Source organism: Vanessa atalanta, chromosome Z, assembly GCF_905147765.1.
Source record: "Vanessa atalanta chromosome Z, ilVanAtal1.2, whole genome shotgun sequence".
Taxonomy (NCBI): Eukaryota; Metazoa; Arthropoda; class Insecta; order Lepidoptera; family Nymphalidae; genus Vanessa; species Vanessa atalanta.
The window spans coordinates 267,787-290,349 of record NC_061902.1 but is presented as its reverse complement, the minus strand read 5'-3'; the positions used below and the strand labels follow the sequence as shown (position 1 = coordinate 290,349).

General features: G+C 35.3%; 1 protein-coding gene across 4 annotated transcripts in view; it reads right to left on the bottom strand.

Moving 5' to 3' along the window:
- Positions 1-21,447, bottom strand: part of LOC125076147 (protein NDRG3) — a 79,853-nt gene extending 58,406 nt beyond the window's left edge. The window contains exons 1-4 of one of the 4 annotated variants that reach the window (XM_047688129.1): positions 18,154-18,588; positions 17,756-17,939; positions 17,449-17,529; positions 7,536-7,729 (exon numbers count right to left, since the gene is read on the bottom strand). In XM_047688129.1, the coding sequence (XP_047544085.1) occupies positions 7,536-7,729; positions 17,449-17,529; positions 17,756-17,934 (454 nt within the window). In that variant the 5' untranslated portion in view covers positions 17,935-17,939; positions 18,154-18,588. Of the gene's footprint in view, positions 1-7,535; positions 7,730-17,448; positions 17,530-17,755; positions 17,940-18,153; positions 18,589-21,148 lie in introns of those variants that run through there. The other 3 variants (XM_047688130.1, XM_047688132.1, XM_047688131.1) reach the window with 3 other exon arrangements.
- Between the last annotated feature and the right edge of the window lie 1,116 nt (positions 21,448-22,563).

Sequence of the window (22,563 nt, the reverse complement as noted above, 5' to 3'; positions counted from 1 at the left end):
CGATAGTGAGGGAATAGAGTCATCTTTGTTTGCGAACATACACAGGTACTGCTACATAATATGACCTTAGTAGACCAGTCTTCATTGAGAATAATCGACTGCGCCTTTCTTAAGTTTATCTTACCTATGAAATTACTGATCTTAATACTGGCTTGCATGAAGATCGGTAGGTAGGGACCTAACACTATAGGACAACGGGACCGATGTCAATGTAAAACATTCTGCTCGTCTTTGAAACTGACAGGGAAATGTTAAAGTGTATTTCATTCGATATTACGAAGTGCCACGTCCTCGGCGTGCACAAAAAATGCGCTTATTCGAAATATAAAAAGTTTCCTAAGCCGCAATCGAACACGACAACGAAGACGGGGGCGGCCCATAAATTAAAGCCCGAAGTTACAATGTTATATAAGGCGATATTTCGTCGGTGATTTTTATTATTTATATGATAATTGAACGAGAAAAGGTCAACAGTGTAGAAAAATAGATACGGAGCGCTCATCGTGAAAGGCGTAATTATGTAGCCGAGACATAATGACTCGTCAAATTACACATAATGGGATGTATGCACCGCTGCAATAATAGTGCCTTCTGCACTTCATATTGTATTTATTCAGTCCGCCGTGAACTGACGCTTGTTTGCGGTTTCGTCCATTCAACGGTTGAGGAATAATATGTCAAGCTGTGATCTAAATGTACACTACACTGACCTGCTACAGGGTAAACGTCAGGTCGGTTTATGAATAGGAACTGAACGATTGATTGCGTTCATGCGGCGCTTTTTATATAAAATATATTGTTGTTTTAATATTTAACTAGCGCCCGCTTCAGTTTAGCGAACCGGAAATCTCTCGGCCTCCCGTAGCGTTATATTGACGTCGAAGTACAATTTAAAATTAATCTAAATATAAAAATGGATCGAATGACCTTCTTTCTACGTTTTGAGATAAATATGCCGATATACTGCTCTATATCAGACGCGCCGCGAGCGATTGACCGACTTTGCATACTCAGACTGTAGTGCGTAAAGAGCATGGTCTATATTCCCTCTTTTAAAAGAGCGCAGTTGAAATGGTCTATAAGATTTTTTAAGAAAATCGAGCACTCGAGCAGCCCGATATAAAAAGTCGTACAAATATCAATCAGTGTAATATTGAAAGGGTATGGTTACGATATAAAGTCCGCTGTTTAATTTCATTTAACCCTTTCTCGTAATGACGCGTGTTAACGTTCGACATCTAAAACTGTACGTGTATATCAAAAGTAGTTCGGTGACTTCAAAACAGGAATTATTTTCATCTCAAATGTGCTCTATATGGAATAGCTTTCGAATTTTTTCCGAGTTCAGTATTAGAAAAATCTGACAAAGGCGGTGTATTAAAAACCCGGATTATTGTTTGGAATCCCCGGTGGGTGAATGTTACGAATGAGTCGGGCGTAGGATTAGTCTAGGATATAATAGTGAATTTGTTTTTACTAACAGCTTGTATTGCCAAAGCGTTATAGACTAGGCTGAGTTTCGGCGGAGTTTAAATCAGACCTTAAGCTTAATTGTACTAAAGCATTGGTTGCAATTAAGGTTCAATAGAAGCTATGCATTATAATAAACTACGCGGACGAACACAATATTTCTAAGCATTTTAGGTATATTACACACACGGACACGTATATATGTCTCAGTATGTAAGTTTACTCCTGAGTTGAGTGTGTTTTCTATTTAATCGTGTATTTTTTTCACACACCGTACGTTCGAGTACATTTGTATTTTCTTCTGCTCTGCTCAAGGTTACGCGTTGTCGTGGAAAATGCTTTCAGCATCAAGCGCGCCTCTTGTACTTTATGCAGCGCGTTACATATTCTATACATAAAGAGACAATATCTGAACCCATATTCGAAAATAATATATCTTTATCTAGTATCTACTGTGCTAATGCATCTTAGCACACGCCCCACGTCTTTACAGTGGTTTGTTTAAAATATATCTCTAAGAGCGCCGATCAAATCGTAAATGGTAACTTTTATTACTGGTTTATTTTAAAGTTAATGGTGTTTATTAAATTTGCTAATGTATAATACAGATATAAGCGTTTGTTTATTATACTTGTATACCGTATATGTTGATGTACCGCATGATTTATTCAGCGTCAGCGTCGTTTCTGCCCTAATTTAATTTTACTATTGTTTTCATGCCACGACTGTTCAAACATACTTTAAAATCTCCCGGAATAAATTATTTAAATGTAGTGAATACTGCATCAACGCCTGAAAGTATAAGAGAAAGAAGCGAACTCACGAATAGACGCAAACGAGTTTTGGGTTGATAATTATTGAAATCAAAATATTAATAAAGACATGTACTCCTATCTCGTTCCATTTTTCCTTCAAGTTTTAACAAGATTTGTTTCATGATTGAACTGACTGTTGCGAATCTTGTGTTATCGAATAAATTTGTAAAATATTTTGGACGAGCAATAGGGTAACCAGAACCTTCGCCTTTAGACACACAAAGGCACTGCAAGAAATACAAAGCGCAGCTGACGCTGTCGGAGCGCTCAGATGTTACATTGTACGTGTACACGGGCTCACTCATCCTTTAAACCCGTTTTTTTATCTGGCCATTGGATCGACGTTTGTTTGCATCGGTCGAGAACATATCGAAATCAATGTCTCCCAATTTTCGAATGAAATGTATTTACGCATTACTGGTTACTCGCCGCTTAGCTGGGCTCGTAATCCGTCCTGCTCATAGAAGACCAGTGTTTTAAATTAACAAGATATTTTAACTATCGATGTGCAAATTATCAGCAATTCGGGGCAATCATTATCCTGTCTGTCTATGTATAGATATCAATTGTTATGGCGACCGGTTGAATAGTTTATAAGTTAAAACGCTTAGTGAATGTTTAAAAAAATCTACATGAAAATTTCATATGTACCAACCTCCAAGATAACGAAACCAAACGTCTTCGGTCTGTTAATCTCAGATATACCATAACACCCATTCTATACAGAGAGATCAATCAAGACGTCGTTTTGAGTAAGACATGTACTCCTATCTCGTTCCATTTTTCCTTCAAGTTTTAACAAGACTTGTTTCATAATTGAACTGACTGTTGCGAATCTTGTGTTATCGAATAAATTTGTAAAATATTTTGGACGAGCAATAGGGTAACCAGAACCTTCGCCTTTAGACACACAAAGGCACTGCAAGAAATACAAAGCGCAGCTGACGCTGTCGGAGCGCTCAGATGTTACATTGTACGTGTACACGGGCTCACTCATCCTTTAAACCCGTTTTTTTATCTGGCCATTGGATCGACGTTTGTTTGCATCGGTCGAGAACATATCGAAATCAATGTCTCCCAATTTTCGAATGAAATGTATTTACGCATTACTGGTTACTCGCCGCTTAGCTGGGCTCGTAATCCGTCCTGCTCATAGAAGACCAGTGTTTTAAATTAACAAGATATTTTAACTATCGATGTGCAAATTATCAGCAATTCGGGGCAATCATTATCCTGTCTGTCTATGTATAGATATCAATTGTTATGGCGACCGGTTGAATAGTTTATAAGTTAAAACGCTTAGTGAATGTTTAAAAAAATCTACATGAAAATTTCATATGTACCAACCTCCAAGATAACGAAACCAAACGTCTTCGGTCTGTTAATCTCAGATATACCATAACACCCATTCTATACAGAGAGATCAATCAAGACGTCGTTTTGAGTAAGACATGTACTCCTATCTCGTTCCATTTTTCCTTCAAGTTTTAACAAGACTTGTTTCATAATTGAACTGACTGTTGCGAATCTTGTGTTATCGAATAAATTTGTAAAATATTTTGGACGAGCAATAGGGTAACCAGAACCTTCGCCTTTAGACACACAAAGGCACTGCAAGAAATACAAAGCGCAGCTGACGCTGTCGGAGCGCTCAGATGTTACATTGTACGTGTACACGGGCTCACTCATCCTTTAAATCAAAACAGTCAGTAACTCTGAACCGCTGCTTTACAAAAACGTTATCGATCTTCCTTAGAATATTAATAGAAACGACGCAATGCTAACAATTTACCCGACGAAAAAAATTTATCAACTCCATGTTGAACAAATTAAATTTGACACGATTCATGATAAAAAAACATGCCGTTAAATATATACTTTCTCGTGTACAATATTATGTAAAGCGACGTAAAACGAGCATCGATTTCAAATGATAACGCAAGAAGGCTATCAGTCGCTGTAGGCTGTATATCGAGGTCAACCTTGATTCGTAAATGAATTGCTGGTTAACTGATTTACTGACATTCTTGTATCGGCAATCAAAAGTATTTCTTTCAAATTGACTCCTGCGTCTCAGAAATATGATGAGCTTTAATACAATTGCATGTCAATGACAAAATAAACAGAGAAAGACAACATAATCAGATCCATTAAGTTAAATTTCCTATTAATGAGCTAGGTAAAGTCCGACGACTGGCTTGTTACGTCGATAAGCGTAACGTAGCAACCCGTGGCCATTGATAGAATATTGACGAGGTATCGCACTCCTCATATAACAGCCTTTCGAATTACTAAGTGCATGTATGCTACAGACAGAACTCTTTTCCGATCAAAACTCTAAAGATAGGAAGGTTGGTAAATCAATTTTAAAAAAACATATATTATGTATGTATGTATGTAGTATTAATAACATTACGCCCGACGTATGAAAAGAAAAACAAATCGACTTCTAAATGGGCAAGCATTGGACGTCATAGAAACAAAAGAACTCCTTGATATGACCTTAGATGCTAAGCTCCTTCGGGACACCCATATTAATGGATTGGCGAGTAGACTGAGCTCTGCCGTATTCGAAGTAAAAAATTAATATTTTAACTAACGTAGATGTAGATAGCCTTGTGTATTTTAAGTTCTTTCGAATCCCATGATATTCTACTCTAGGGTAAAATTACTACAACGAATGACGGTTTTCAAAATATATTTGATAACAGCACATATGTACATTTGGAAAAACTGTTTTTTTTTGTAATATTGAGTCAGCTCTTTTTTGTTTTTATATAATAGCCAATAGTATATCGCAATAGCTAAGTTAGTAGGCGGGCAAAAAGGCCACGTGATGGGGCGGTCACCACCATCCATAGCCATTTAAAAATAAGTTGCATTTTTTTCCGCGGTCTATTTAGCTTTGATGTCGCTGTTTCTGAGCCCAGAGGAAAATCGAAACAGCGCGTTATTTTTGGATACGAGTACCGTCACCGGCATCAACGCACCACAGACGGCACGCAATTTTAACGACGTGTATTGATCAGGTACTACGGACGTAAACGTAAGCGGTTGTGCGTTTTTAGGTTGTTGGAATAATGTAAGAATGAATACCAAGAACGTTTTTCTCTTATCGAAATGACCAAGATCGAAGCGTCACGCGGCTGATTGAAAGATAAATAGGTTCGATTGATTAAAAGCAATAATGGAAGCTGATTCACCATAAATCGCGCTGAAATTAGCAGGAGCCTCCGACGTGAGTGATAAAACGATATAATATAACTCGATATAACTCGCCTTAACTTTTTGAATCAGCATCGGGAATTCTTAATTGGTTCTTGTGATGTAAAGCGGATTCAGTATGACAATCGGAAAAGTCTCTCGCACAGGATGGTCAGGGGAGGCAGCCACGCAAACCTGCGTCAAACGATAATTAAGTCCTTCGTCGCTGCTCGCAAATATACGGTACACCTTTTTTGTTTTTTTTTTATGTCATAAGGTGGCAAACGAGCAGGAGGCTCACCTGATGGAAAGTGACTACCACCGCCCATGGACATCTGCAACACCGGGGGGCTTGCAGGTGCGTTGCCGGCCTTTCAGGAAAGAGTACGCTCTTTTCTTGAAGGTTCCCAAGTCGTATCGGTTCGGAAAAACCGCCGGCGAAAGCTGGTTCCACAGAGTGGTTGTGCGAGGCAGAAAATGTCTTAAAAATCGCGCTGTTGTGGATTTTCGGACATCGAGGTGGTGCGGAACACGTGACACCTGTGCCGGCATTGAGCATAACAGATTTTTGAGATCCACCGCAACAATTACTGTACAGGTGCGATGTGAGAAAATTACTGTAAACGATGATGGACGAGCTCGAACGACCGAGACTTGCCAATTGATTTAGTTTATGACACGATAATGTTCGTTAACGTTGAAACGTTCCAAAACTACAGAGTTACTAGAAATCCTACGTCCACACTCACATTTTTTTTTTTATTTATTGAAAAAGTTAAATCATCAACTTATCACAAAGCACTTAAAATCAACAAGTGATGTAGGTAACATTTAAAGTGATACGTCTTTAAAGGTGTAAACGACATTAAACATTACTTGAACTGATTTCCATTACTTTCGACTTCTTATATCTATATATTTTAACAGGAGATATATTTCAAATCTGAGGAGACGATGAAAAACACTCTGGAGATAATCGATTCCCATCTGCAGGATTTCTATAGCAGAGGGATCAATGAAATTCCATTCAAATGACAAAAGTGCATGGATATAACCGATACTTTGATTAACTAATTATAGTGATTATTAAAAACACGTGGATCGAACACGATGAAATATTCCACGGGAATTCTTTAAAGAACTTAGATAAGAGGATTTTTCAAAATGATGATGAAGTTTGTATTGGATGCCGTCATTTCTGATATTGGAAATATGAAAATACGTAGGCTTATGTTAATGAGTTACATTTAATTCGTCGTTTAAGTCGTAAATTTTGTATGGAAGTTCGTCATTTTAAGTTAGAAACGTAGAAATCGGTGTTTAAACATAAAAGACCAATGTTTCCCGATAGGATATCCGATTGGGTACACGGTTATTGAGTGAATAAAAATTTGGACTTAACATAAACAGTCTCTTCCATCTGACAAACATCACGATTACAGAACTATTCTTTAATATACGATCTTTGTGTAAAATCAAGGGCGTAAATAATTTCAAAGAAAGTCAAATATTCACGACCGTCAATATTTGACTTTCTTTAAGATGCTTCTCAATATAATTATGATAATTTAATCTATATTGGTAAACATAATTAGCAATTATAACGCACGTACTATTCATACCAGTAATAAGTATAAGATTAGAAGAATTAGAAGCTTCATCTTTTACCCGATCACTGGGGTTCATATTCCTGCTGTAGGACAATATATACATACATATGCTTCCACGACGAGATGCGTTACCTTGCGATAGATATCGTTCAAAAATGTTCAAGGCTTCGAATTACGCAGTAACTAATTTATTTATATAAATAAAAAGTACTATAAACAAAAGTACTTATTGTTTTGTTCTGTATGTATGATTTTTTTATTGCGTTACCACAATTTACTTGAACACAATATTAACTCTACAAATCTTGCCTTAAGAGAATTAAATAAAAATATTATTGTATAGTCATAAATTAGCGCGAAACAGTTATTATTGTAACAAACAATTAAAGCAGTTAAGGACATTCGCTTTGACAAAAACGTAGTATAAATGACTTACAGTTCAAGCCGATGTCGTGGTAGGTTAGGATGGCGGGCTTGGATCGGTCGCCCTGCACGGCCACCATGATGTCCCCGCGGTCGGTATGGACGCGCAGCTCCTGGCAGGAGCTGTCGCTGAAGCGACGTGCGCTCGGAAACTGGAGTTGGATGTTCTTCAGCTCGATATCATCCATACTGTCGATTGGCAGCAGGCTGGTGGTAAAAGTAAGCTTATTGTAATGTATAAACTGACCATAAAATGAAACACGAGGAATATCATAACGTAAGTAAAGAACTTTTGCTTAGAATTGAAAATTCTTCTCCGACAAGGATTATAGTTAGATACTCAGTAGTCAATATTACCGTAGTTACGTTATTGTAGCTTCTGCCGTTCGGTCAAAGTTAAGACCCCGGGGAAGGATTGTTTAGTCGCTGTTCTGTGACGTTATCGCGAAATTTCAGACGACACGAAGTGGTATAACGTGAAGGACTTAACGTGTTTACCGTCGCTGGACGTTCTATTTAATTTAGTATAAAATACTTTCTCATTTTAGTCTGTCAATCTCACATCCTATTTGTAAAATATATTTATTATATTAATGAATTCTTTCAAAAGCGAATATGATAGTTAATTGAAAAATACACTCTTATTGAAGTTGTGCATTGCAATCATTTAATAAATGAAATATAAGTTGAGATCATGTAGGCGGTATCGTTCGTTATGCGCTTATTTTTAATATGAATCGTCGAGGGCTCATGGTCTGATGATTAGTTTTTTTATTTAACATAGGTATAGGTAGGTAGGTAGGTAGACTGGATATTAGCTTCCTGATGGCACCTCAGCGGTTTAACTCGGTGGTAGGGTTTTAAACAAGCCCGCCTGGGTAGGCATCACCCAGTTAACCGAAGTAACTACAGGCACAATGGACATCTTAGTTTCCAACAAGCTCGGTGCCACATTGGCGATGTAAGGAATGTAAAGGCATATTTCTTAATGCGCCAATGTCTTTGGGCGGTTATCACTTACCATCTGGTGTCCTTCCGCCCACCTAATACGTAAAGAAAATCGTCATCACCGTCCATAGATATCTACACTGTAAGATTTATTACATCACTAATCTGCCACTCACTTTAGTAATAAAGATATTGTCTCTATTGTGTTTGCATTTACATCGGCTCTCTTCTCAATTGCACCCGTCAAACCGGAATACAAGAATACTAAGCATTTCTGTGTGACTGGGTGGGTACCACCGAGTGAGTGGAGTTAGCCGTTCGAACAAATTTGCGCAATAAACGTTAGTGTATAAATAGCAAGTTTGGAGAACTAATTGATGTCGAGTACAAATTAATCCCTTTATAATTAAGAATGTATTATTAGTAAAGAAACGCTTATAAATTTTGAAAGACGTAGGAGGTTGGGGGATTATTTTATTAAAAAAATATTTAATGAAGGTACATATATACCTACCTATCCAAAAATAACAAAAGATCTGTGATAAAGTGATCCGAGTGGGAGATCCCATTGTCTTTAATTTTCGTTTATGACTCATATCGTCAATCTGGGCTGAGAAGGAAATATTTTGCAGAAATCGAATGAAAATCTGCCATTTACTGATGTGTGTGATGATGATATCAACTACCTCTCGAGCGGCTCAAATATTCTCCAAACATTCCGCTGTTCAGCCGGGGAACTTTTCCGACTGTTAATTTCCTGCACTTATCCTATTGTTATATGACTTTTATAAAAATCGATTTGCAATAATATTGCTAACGATATCCTACCGCGTCATACATTCTAATGAGAGTAAGCGTGGTAATATTCTATTATACTTCGGGTGATGACGAAGAGCACCTGGTGCCTGCCATGAAAGGCACACGAACTGTGTCAAACATAAGCTCATGATCACGAAAGAATGCTCAGGTGTAGCATTGACTTCCGGCTGACAAATTTTATTTCAACTTATGATTAGTTTACAAATCGCATAGAAGATTAGACTCGAGTTAAGCTGAATTTAAAACAATGGATCAATAACAATAAAAATATCGAGGTCTGAAAATTTTAATTGGTCGATCCGAATGAAATTACAATTCCGTCGCTCTATTCAATCCGCAAGCAGTAACATATTTTAGAATCGTAGGCGTATTTCATTAAAGATATAGTTATTAGCAATATTGGAGTAGGCACGGAATAATGAAAGAAAAATCTCTTTGTATTCAATAATCATCCGTGACAAGGAGCTGCATGAACGCTTCGATAAAGTTGAATTAACCTTAATACGATTAAAATAAAGGCTATAATTGTACAAATCGTGCAGCTCCGCCGTAGCTTTTAACTTGATAAGAAGAAAGGAAGCAGATAGACTTTAGACGTCACACGCTTGCTGAGAAATAACTCGGCCGAGGTCGCCGCCTCACTGAACACTACGTTTTAATGAAATGCAAAGTTTACGGCTGTTTATATAAATAGCTATAAGTAAATATACTTACAAAACTATATTCACTCATTCATTTTCATAAAATGTTTCTCTCGCTTCATAGCTCAACGGTATACGGGCCGCCTAATGACGCCGCAAGCGGACGTCGCGAGTTCGATTCCTAACCGGAGTTTTGATAATAAATACAAGCTCCACGCTTGGTTAAAACCTAAAATATGTACATCAGTGATTCTTTCAATTTATTCAGCTTTGAAATGCAAAATAAAGGCGCAGACATTGACTATCGAACTCGTTTTTCGTGAGTAAATTAATTAACTTTGTTTTTATGGCTTTACGGTCGCGTGTGCAACTACTTTTCTGTAAGTTAAATAATAATGAATAATGCATGCATTAAAATCAATTAAATTTCATGTATGAGATAATTACGACCAATAGAAAGAGTAAAAACAACATTTTTCAAAAGAATTAAAAAATCACGACCAAATATAGAAACACTATTATTCTGGAGGGGAACTTCCAATGACCATGAACGAGTCTCTGCATTATAGCGTTATAGTACAAGGGTGAGTGAGCCCAGGTTGTGACGCAGACGAGGCAGAACCACTACCGACCTAACACCGACGCGTTGGCAAGGGTGCCTAATTAATTTGCCAGAGTAAAATAACTTTGCTACTGCAAATGTATCTATTATTATAATATTATTACTATATCAATCTCATAGTTGGGGTGTAAACGGACAGTCCCTCCATCCGGTCTAACTAAAAATGCTTATTTTAGGGATTGCATAGATCGGATCGATGCCGACCATTGACAAACATCACTCGTAGGCTTATGCGCCAATGATTACTCAGACGTCATAAAGTACGAGTTACTTCTGTGTCTTTTATACAGACCGAAGATTAAACTTATTTCGTTTTACTGACACTATTACCATCGAGTGCAAATTAAACAATGCAATCTTGGATAATATCAACTAACGTTCACCGTTGACTCAAAGGTTAATAAAAACGTTTTTAATTAAAGTGGGAAATTAATGAATGTTTAAATAAAGGTAATTATCATTTTTATTGGAGGATTCGAAATGTACAAATTGAGTTAAGCGTTTTAATGTTTGCATAATATTTCAGCAACAATATGTTTCGAATAATATTTTATTATTGAAGTTCTGGCTAAAAGGTTCGGTCATGTCTAACAAAATCAACGAAGTTTTATAGAACGCTTATATTATATACATTGTGATTCGTAATGTAAACAGTTTAAACAAATAATTTGTAGATTAAATTTATTTTCGAGGATGTATTTGTTAGTTGTTTGGGTTTGAATAAATTAAACGGGATAAATCATTTTTGAAGTATTAAGGCCAAGTCTTCCGTCCCTGTTCTTAACAAAAAAGATATCTTCCTCAGCGGTGGTATGTCTCCTGGCCGTTGCTTAGTTTTTACTTTAGAGTATAAATTAGTTATACTATATATTATAAGTATAAACAGCTGCCTCACTGGTTCGAAACGACTTCATGTCCGGTTGGTCATAACAAATTTAAAATAGTCCTGTACATAGTACAAACTACAGATAACCGCGATTCCAAGTAAGTATTACATAACTCACAATTTCATCATTTATAAATGTTACGTAATTTGCGCCACGGCTGTGCAAAGGCCTCTTCTCCTCTTTAGGCTAAGGCTTAAGGGTTACTCCGCATTCCTCCGCTGCAGATTGGTGACTTGGGAACTCATCGATCCTTGCACGTGTTTGAAGTCGCCCTTAAATTGGTTAAGATTCACGCGCTGGGCTATCTCGGCTCGTACCTCACATAATATATGATATGTTAGTCATTGCATGAGTTTATCGTTTGTGTAGGACACAAGCAATGAGCATGCTTCTGAGCCGCGGACACTACTGGTTATTTTGTACTGACTTTGAAATGTTTTTACACTACACTGAATCTAAGTAAAGATATTTTTTAACTAATTTTATTTTTGGCACGGCGGGCTCGACCTTTTTATCTAAGAAGTGATATCCCTTGTGCCCGTAATTATACTGACCCACTCATCTTACAGGCAAAACAGAATATTGATGTTTATCGATTGAATAATTCCCCAGACGAGCCCACGCGGAGCCCAACCGCCGCGTATAAAAAGTGTGTATAGTGAGATATCAAATGAAAGAATATTCTTTTTTTAATTTAAATGTCTTTACAAGATACTCAATAGTGCGATTTAATCGTTAGTATCGGATGCGGTGATGTAGTGGTCAGAGGCTGTATCTGGTAGCAAGCAAGTTAGCCACAGTTACACGCCTGCTTCGGTTGCGCAACGAGATCTCATCGCTATTCCAATTAACTTAGTAATTAGAAGTTAGTCATCGTGCCTAGAAAAAGAACAACTATTCTGAAAAGGAAATCACTGTTTTGTCTCGTTCAGTGCTTAGACTTTTGTAAGTGTTTTGTTTGTGCTTATTATCTATTAAATAGATAATAATAATAATTGTACGGGTCATTTAGTCAAATCTTAATCGGGCATTAGTTTTTGAATCAGCTTCAAGCACTAACACAACGACCTTGTTGAACATGAAATCTGGATACTGTTATCCGAGTAAAACTCGGTCAATATCGATTGAGCATTAGCATGCAATGACTGAAGTACAAATAGTGCTATGGTTTCGTTGGAACCACGGAGCAGTGATAAGCAGAACATTGTAACACTGTCGGTGGGTGGTGATACCGCGAGGTCATCTGGTGGCGAAACGAGTATTATCTGCGTAATTTACTATTTTAAGTTTGTTGCTTTGACATGGTATTTATAGATTATGCTTTAACACGTCACTTCAGTATTCACTGCACTTTGATGTGCGTTTAAGTAAAATACAAACAAACATATCATCAAGACGTGCCCTTCCCGTGCAGTGGGCATCGATCATTCAACCTGTGTACGTACTTTGAAATCCGAGTCGGTTCGTTCTGGAATAGATTAACCCTTTAACAGGCTTAAACTTAAGTACAATAAACCAGAAAGACATTGCTCTGTTCATTTATAAGTAGATTGTGTTCGGTCTGTATCGCTTGCGAGTATACCCAGGAACAGGAAAATAATTAGTCTTTTTATTTAAATAAGCACAAAGACCAAGTTTGCGCTTCGTGCCACCGTATATCTGATAGAACAGAGCCTTCACCGTCAGCCGGGTTCGCAAACCGTGGCCCGCTTTCACGGGGTGGAATCGACCGCGCGCTTTGGCACTCCGCCAGGACGAGGCCGGGGACAGCACTTTCAATTTGTGAACTAGTAGCACGACCCATGCTCTTCGATTTTAAACATTTTTTTAATAATTGCATGAAGCCGTTCATGTAATTCATACTGACCTACGAAAAATCATGGTTACTCGGTGATCATAATTTCTTAATCCAGTTGGAAATTAAATGTGATCAATATGTAACGACGAATAATCATCCGGTAAGTTGATATCAGCGGGAGCGCGACCATCTGTTCAACCATTATCGGTAATCGCTCACATATTAGAAAACTGATTCAAATATCTTGAAATACATCCGCAGTTCATTATTTTCACGAGAATTTCATGTGATTTCAATACAGGTTTAAAAAAAATACGGCGCAAATACATATGAGTGTTTGAAAGAAATCTTTGTTTCGCAACGACCTCATTTCGTATGGATCACGTTTTAACGTGGCCTACATCTAACATTAAATATGCTATATTATACTTTAAATTAATATTTCGCTGGAGCAAACGATACGTGATATCGAAACATTTTGGATTTGTTCATATTTTAGTATTTAGTGTTTTAGTACGCAAGTGAATGTGTCTTCCGATGAGAGCATATAAGTCTTTAAAAAAAAAAAAAGTTGACTGTTTCATTTTTAAAGCTTCCAGATTTGAAATGTCAGTGTGTTAATCCACAGATAAACCTTTAAGGCAGCGACAGTCTTAGAAATGAGAAATAGCTGGTGGAACGTCATAAGTCGAAGCAATTAAGCCCGCTTATAGAGGTATTTCCCGCAAACCATTCTAAACCTTCCGCTTTACAGCGTTCAATGCTTCGGCACTATTTCATTTAAACTCGAAGATTACATATAGACAGTTTAGAAAAATTATATATATTTCCCATATTATTATCGGTAAATCCACTAATAATAGTAATCAAAATATACTCAATTCAAGTCGATTTTGGTAGCATTAACGATATATTATTATTATACTAAGAAGGAGAATGACAGCAAGAGTCAACAGTTATGTTTTCCAAAAAAACATACATGCACAAATCAAATACAATAGAATCATTTTTTATTCTACGTAGAAATAACAAATGCTATATCGCTCCACGCTTTCGTGGAGTGGTTCGTCCACTGGTCGAAATTTGACCATAATCATAAAAACTTAAGGAGAATATTCATTTGCATGTCTCGGACATTTTTAATTTTCTACTCTTATTTCAGTGGCACGCCGACCGCGGCCCAGAAGCTCTCGAATTAGTGAAAATTGAAAACTAAAAATCAAAATATACTTTATTCAAGCACGCCCATAAAAGCTACGTTACAGTGTTTAATTAAATATAAAGCTACCACCTGTTTGGAAAGTAAATTCTACCGAGAAGAACCGGCAAGAAACTCAGTAGTTACTGTTTTCCAGCATTTTAATTACAGCGTGTTTCAATGACGTAACATTAAATTTATAAAGATACTTAAAATCAACAACTACGAAGTCCACGCTTTTGTATCAAGATATTGAGAAACGTACTAGTCGCTCCTGCTGTATGATACGAATGTTCTACTCGCCCAAAACCAAACGGCGTAGATATATTGCCTTTAAACCCTCAAGAGAACAACATATTGCATATATAATTAAAGATATTAGTTTTGAACAGACGTGCTATTTGATATATTTTTATAATGGCAAGGACAGGTTGCTAGTTTAGTATCATATATTCATAAGCTGCTCGGTCTGCAGTGGACACGTAGGTGCATAATTACGCCTTGTAATAAAGTGGGGCGTGCACTGCGCCTCAGGAGATCGGATTTACGTTTTCATTATAAAGTATTATTACCTTTTATTTTCTAAGATTCTGAAATATCAAATGGAAAGTTCACGGGACATGCCTCATTGTCGTTCTCTAGTTTTAAAAGTCTGCGGTATTACCTTTCCGAATCGGTGGTCATTCGTTTACATTCATCTAGCATGTTTAATCGTTCTTTATATGGAAAACTATTTTGTCTATTCGTAATTATGTCAAGGCGATAACAAGTCTTTTATAAAATATTATCTGTATTGGAGTGTTAAATAGGAACATTATTTGCGCTCAACCTAATAAAAAACTATTTCAAAAGCTTTAATTGATTATAATTTATTATTCTATGAGACGCTATTATCGGAATAAAACTCTAGGTATATTTATTCGCACCCCATTCTATTATAGAAACTGATCAAGTCCGTTGTCCGAGACCAAGAACGATGTTTAAAATAAAGCTTTAATTATTTGTAAAACGCGACCAAAACAGAATAGAAATCGCAAAGCGAAATAGAAGTATTGATTTTTCCGATAATTAAATTAATTGTAAAAATTTCTGAAATAGTTTTACTATAACTAAAACTCAGATATTGTTGTAGATTGTAAATAACATGTAAGTTAACACAATTTAGAGCTCTGTCATTCAAGTGGGTACGCGACCATATCAAAATTATTATTTCTCGTTTAAAATTTTAAGGCATGGTATTTTCGCATCGGTTTCCGTTAATCGGCGGGGAGGACGGCAAACTTCAATACGACAGATGGACGGACAGATAGACGCGACTCATGCGTGTGAATCATGAGGGTCGAATTTTCATCGGCTGTTTGATACCCAAAAAATAATCGTATCAATTTTTCAGGGTAATGCAGTATATGATTGAATTTATATAATTCTGTTGCATCCGAATGTACGACTGCGAGTCAATGTATGAATTATATTACACGAAAATGGTTCCAAACTATCCAACACAATCGGGATCTTCAAATCGATGTTATCAGCTCTACCGAGGGAACTCATTCGCAGTACGTTCTATTCATGCCAGTAGAGGCGGCTTGCTTCTGAAAGGGTATTTAAGCTTGCTCGTGCTCGGTCACATGTATACTATTAGGTAAATCTAAATACCCTACAATTTACCCTAACTGTATATTTTTTCAACTAATATACAGGTTCGTTTCCTAATCACTTTTAATTTTAGTCCAAAGCCAGGATTATAGCATTTTGATGCCCTTGATCAATTTAATAATTTTCGAGTCAGTAGTAAACAAATTTGTTTATCCTTAGCTAAAAAAATCGAAACTCATATTAGCAAGCCCGTTTCTAATGGTGGGCCCGAGTCTAACACCCGAGTTGCTATCCCGCAAATCTGGCTCTGCCCGCAACTTATGTTGAGGTGTAAAAATCTATATCTGACTTTTTTCAAATTAAACGCCACATACTTATCTTCATTTAATGCTTAACCAAAGTTGTAATTTTACCAAATGTCGAATATTAATTATTTATCTATAAAATTGTTGAAAATAATGTTTAGCGGGTAAACCATTCTTAACCACAAGCAAGCCGAAGTGGCCGGCATCTTAAAGAAGTCAATTGTTCTACGCAAATAAGACAGTCACAGTGTTTCTTTGTAATCATATCTAAATATAAATGAAAAAATAAAGAAATATCTCGTCCCACAGTCGGTTGGCTAACACAATTAGTTAGCAGCGCGGTGTGTACCGCAGCGGCTTACTCGCCTCAATTACTCTGTTTTTTTTTTCTTTAATCTTGTATTTTTATAGACTTTAATCTTTTATTATGTAAATGAAATACAAAAGGACATCTCGTCCTAGAAATGTTTTTTTCGTTTGCAGTAATATCCTCACTGATAGTGTTCGCTTGCAACTGTCACAAGTGAACATTTTAAATGTATTCTCGGAGGTGTGGTTTGCACTCACATTAACACAACCAGTAAATAGGACAGAAGTTTTTAAACATCATCATTAGTTTCACACTGTCTGCAGTACTTCAACTACTAAGTCTGCTTTTTATGATTTTTTATGATTATAGTACTTAATTAAAAATAATAAATTGTGGTAGGTTATTGAAATTTTTTTAACTATTGGGTTTTCCAGGAGTTAGTTCCAGTTTTCTAATATTATTTGAAATAATTACATATTTAATTTTGTTTTAAGAGTTTGGCAAGAGACAATTTCCACATATTGTTTTTTGAGAAAAAGATATTCCGTATAAAAATCAGAATGATTTTTTTAGTATATTTTATTTAAATAAGCATTTTATTTTTAAAAGATAGTTATTAATAATTATTCGATAACATATTTAATGACAACACCTTTTTAATTCAGTAAAACTACATGGGAATACACAACTATACAAGGTCTAAGTACACTATTTGGCAAATTATAAAAAAAAATATACACAAAGAAATAATATACAAAATTTACAATCTTAAAATGAAATAATATCTAAGAAAGCATCTCACCTCAACAGAGCGGTTTCTTCAGAGTTGACGGTAGGCATTATTGCTGGGAATTGCTTAAACGCCTCGTCAAAAGTCCTCTCTCTGAAATAGTGCAGTGTATGATATACAAAATGCACACTTTGAGGTTGGCACATTGTGTTTCAAGCTACTGCCAATTTTGCTCAGCAATTGAATAAGTCACAATAAAATTCCTTCTTATTGCCACATGTAGTTATGGACAGGTGTAAGTTAGTGGTGTTAGTCAGTATCGACATGCAGAAAATGTGCATTTGAATGTAACTGTTTAATAGTGCAATGTTTTACTCACTCTGCAAAAGCCTTGTGTGTGTTCTTTACATACTGATTAAGAAAAGGTTCTAATCTCCTCCGAGCTTTTCCCCTGAACCGGATTACTCTTTTTGCATTCTTTTTTTTCAATATTGTCATATTTTTGAATCCCTGTTCGAGGGATGTATAAGAACCATCTTTCAGCCAATCCCGTTCCATGCCAACTTAACATTCCATAAGAAATAAAAATAAATTATTTAAACAAAAATAAAGCATGCTGTTACTAGTTAAAACATAAAAACGAAGCACTACTCGGAGAAAAGTTTGAATTATCCCTCCACAAATACTAAGTTACGTGAACTCGTCGCTCGCGAAGCGGGTTAAATACAGCCAAATATCTTACGCAAAAAGTTTATATTTGTACTTTTCAAGACTTACCGGAACTTTCAAACTGTTTTGAGTAGTTTCTAGACTAAAATATGATGTCCGGCGACTGCACACGATCGTATAAAGTGCACTATTTAACTAAACACTGATCACTAGAGAGTGCCGACGGCGAGTGCCAAAGAAACACCTTCGTCAGACTTCGAACAGTCGTAGCTCACTTCTGGTCGTAATAAAGACGCATGCGCGTACGGACACGTCAATTATTCAATCTAAGCCCGGGAGATATAACAAACCTACGACAATTACATTGCAAAATAGTAAATCGGCTACCTAATTCGAGTCAACACTACCGCTGGTTTAACTAAAGTTATAATGATGAACTCGATGACTTTACATTTAATTGCATGATATAAATGCAAAATTATGATATGAAGTATTAACAGGTCATATAAATGACTCGAACAAAATGTTAACTTTATAACAATATTTTTCTAAAAATTTAAAATTGCAACTTTCAAAACAAGTAATCTTATGTTATGATAAAATGTTCATATTGCCAGTAATACAATATTTATATTTTTCACTGTTTGTGTGTTACCATTATTCATTTTATTTTAAGTTAATTATGACGATTCAAGATGAAAGTTTTTGACATATACAATAAAGAATATAAGTTCAATATTATGAATATAATCTTTGTATTTTCTTATGATAAAAGAGTAAATAAAATTTAATATAGAATTTTGCAATAATAAAAATCTTTTACGAACAAACAAGTTTGTCCTTTGCGGCCAGACGTTTATTTTATAATAATGAATTTAATTTATTTTTAAATATCGTTAATAGATTTATTTTTTAATTTAGCCATAAACACGCTTGTAATAATACAAACGCTTAAAAAAACCTATTCCAGACAAGTTATGGCTTGTAGCGCCATCTAGTTAAAAATGATAGCTTTTCCGTGTTACCGTGTTAGTTTTTCCGCTTATATAGAACTAAAATACTTTCTCAATAAAAAGACAGATGGCGTAGTTTGTGAAACTTATAGGTAATTTAACATTAAGGAAAATAAGTGAAATTTTGTAAATTTTTACTTTTGCGTATAATTTTAAGTCGATTATATAATTTACTTGAACTAATTGACTTTTATTGATGCCATATTATATATAATAAATGTCACTAAAATAATAAATACCTACTAACTTACCTAGGCAATATTATAGTTGACTATTACCTATCGCTATTTCATACGTGTACAATAAAAGTATGTATACAACTTTTAAATTGAACAACAGAATAAACACAAACTCAAATATCCTTTTTTTCAGCTTGTTGTGAAATTCTCGGTTTTTCTCTACGAAAATACGCATGTATTTTTTCTTGAATCCCTCTGCTTTTTGATAAAAACCGCATTAAAATACGTTATGTATTTTAAAAGATCTAAGCGGACAGAATATAGATGGTGGAAAGCGACTTTGTTTTATAAAATGTAGAGATATACATAGGCACTGCTCAAACGGTGTAGATACAAGTTAAGTTTTATGGTCATATCACATTACAAACTATATAGATGGTGTTGTTATAAAAAAACAACACGTAATGGTAAGAGCAATATTTTAAAAGAAATGTAACGCCCTCGTTTCTAAAATTGAATAATATGATATACTGACTACGTCGATCAATATTTATAAACACTGAGCAGTTGGTAGGTATCTGTGTCGTACTAAGTAATCAATAAATTCCGTTTAAATGAAAATGATTGACCAGCAATCTACGCTAATAATAAAAACAGAGATCAATAATACTTGCAGAATATTTGTCGTTGACTCGTAGTAAAAATATGAGTACGGTTTTTGAATTTAACTTTATGTATAAAGGGAGAGATTAGTTTAAATTTAGATTTTGAGTTTTTTTTAGAAAAATATAATCAGGCTCATACGCCCAAATGCTATTAAATTAGCTATAAATTTGTGTAATAATTAATTCATTAGAACAAATCATTATAAAACACTTACGAAAACTTTTCATAATCAAGCAATTGCACGTCATACAGACTTGGCGAACAATTACTTAAATGTTAAATTGTAAAAACTAGGTAGTAATACTTAGTGAGCACATTATTATTAAATGAAACCAGAACATTCAATATGAATATGTAACCTCAATAATTTAAAATTATTTTGTTACTCTAAGAAAGAAGTGTCTCATGTTTACTCAAGTACCCGTTGTATTAATGTCCCAGAGGACACAAAAACGATTCGCTTACGTCAGGTGATATCAGTCCCGGATTATCTCAAGTAATATAGGCGACTCAAGCAACCTGCATATAGCCCGGGCGCGGCCAAGGGACCTCGCACCTCAAAGGACCTCTTAAATCAGAGTACTAAAAAAACTAAAAATAAATAAACTAGAGCATCAAATTATTGATGCTTTCGGTTTTACAAAACAAGTTTACAAATTACTGAGTCTTAATTACTTATTTATTGCCGAGATATTATGCTATACATTCTTAAAACTCTTATGCTTAAAATGTATACTTAAATTGTCTTAAAATATATTTATATATTGAAATAGTCATACTATCAAATTATCACTCACCACTTAAATTTAACAACTGATATAGGTAACATTCAAAGTGATACGATAGAGTCTTTATGATAAGACAAAAACATAATTGTCATCATCTCATCGTGGACGTAAAATATTGAATTAATCGTAAAACATTTTACTAGTATATGTTTATATGCGACGTTGTTCTAGTGGTCCTGGGTTCCAGCTATTGGTTCGGTTGGACAATGTGAATCATTGAGTTTTCAGCCATTAAATTATATGTAGAAGTCTTATATCAAGGCACACTATAAATGATATCTCTGGACAAAAGCAGCAGGGTGGGGAGCTATTCTCATAGACGTCGTAAATGCTTATGTACGTGTAGACGTATAAAATATGAGTTATGCACACGTACACGAGTCTTATATGATAAAGAAAACATTTTATGCAAGTGTAATAAATATAAGTATTGTTTATAAATCCATGAAATACTTACGTTCTTAAGCAGATGACTGTTTTGGAGCTGGGCGCGTGCACGGCGGATCGGCTCGGAAAGTTCGCAAACCTCGTCCTATAAGCAGCCACATCCCGCACCTCCAACTTCCCGTTTGGGATCGGTAGTTCATCGTACACGAAACCATAGTTATCCATTTTAAATTAAAAATAAATTTCAAATAGATAGATAGAGACCGTACGTGTTATCAATGGGCATGTATTGAGTACAAAGCACTTGGAGCGACTGATGTCTATTGATGGACGTCGGAATGATCGTTGATTCAGCATTCGCGCTCGAGTGGAAAAACTACCACATCTAATGCTATTAACCAAGTCACTGATTATATAGTTAATTAACTTGAACGATTTATGGATATCTCGGCTTATACATATTTACCTGCTCGCATGACGCAAGCTCAGTAAGGAGGACTTGAATTTAAGTTTTAGAAAATTATCATATATTATTTATGAACCGGTAGGTACTTTTAATGTTTTTGTTTACATTGTTATGGACATTTTTTTATAAACGACTTCATGCGAGTTTTTAAATTTTTTCCATAGATAAACTACTTATCAACTTAAATAACATAATTAAAACCACTTCATATTTTTCGCAGGTTCAGCGATAATCACGAGAATATTCGAAGAAATTACTATCGTTATATTTTGTAGAGAATTTTGTCAAAAGAAAGGTACCTCGGTATAGTTACCTATGTAGTATGTGCCTAGATGTGGGCACCACACGCCACAACGTCTGTAGAAAGAGTACGGCAATGAAAATAGAACTTTGACGTTGCTTCTTTTGTAAATGATATTTAAGTTTATAATTGGCACAAATTAGCAATTGTCTAAATAATCCAAAATTTCATTACACAGTTGTGAATACATCTCAAATAAATATTCAACAGAGTTCTACGTTACTTTTTTTAAAAAAATATTATATCATATGTTTAATTTTTATCGCATTTTAAAGTAAATCGCTCGTCCATACATATATACCATGTAATCCTACGCACAACGGTCGCATACGGCTTTGTAGTTCTCGAGGCTTTGTAGTTCTATGAATAACCCAAATAATACTAATGGATAGTCGCTGTTGTGAATTATAAATATTAACCAATTTAAAAAACGAAGCAGGTCATCCGACAGTCATTTTAGAACATATTTAGAAAAAAAGTTAGTATGGGGCGGTATACTTTCCATTGGGCCTCACCTAAATTTGAAGAAAAATAATTCAAGTGAGAATTTTTGTTGTTTTAATGTTTTAAAGAACATCAAAATATTAGTATCAAGCTATTTTGACACGAGTTTGACATAATATATTTATTTGATTTCAGTGTTTTTTACATAAAATGCCATACATATATTACATAAAGATGGAGTACAATTAACATAATTAAGCAAATATTGCGGAAA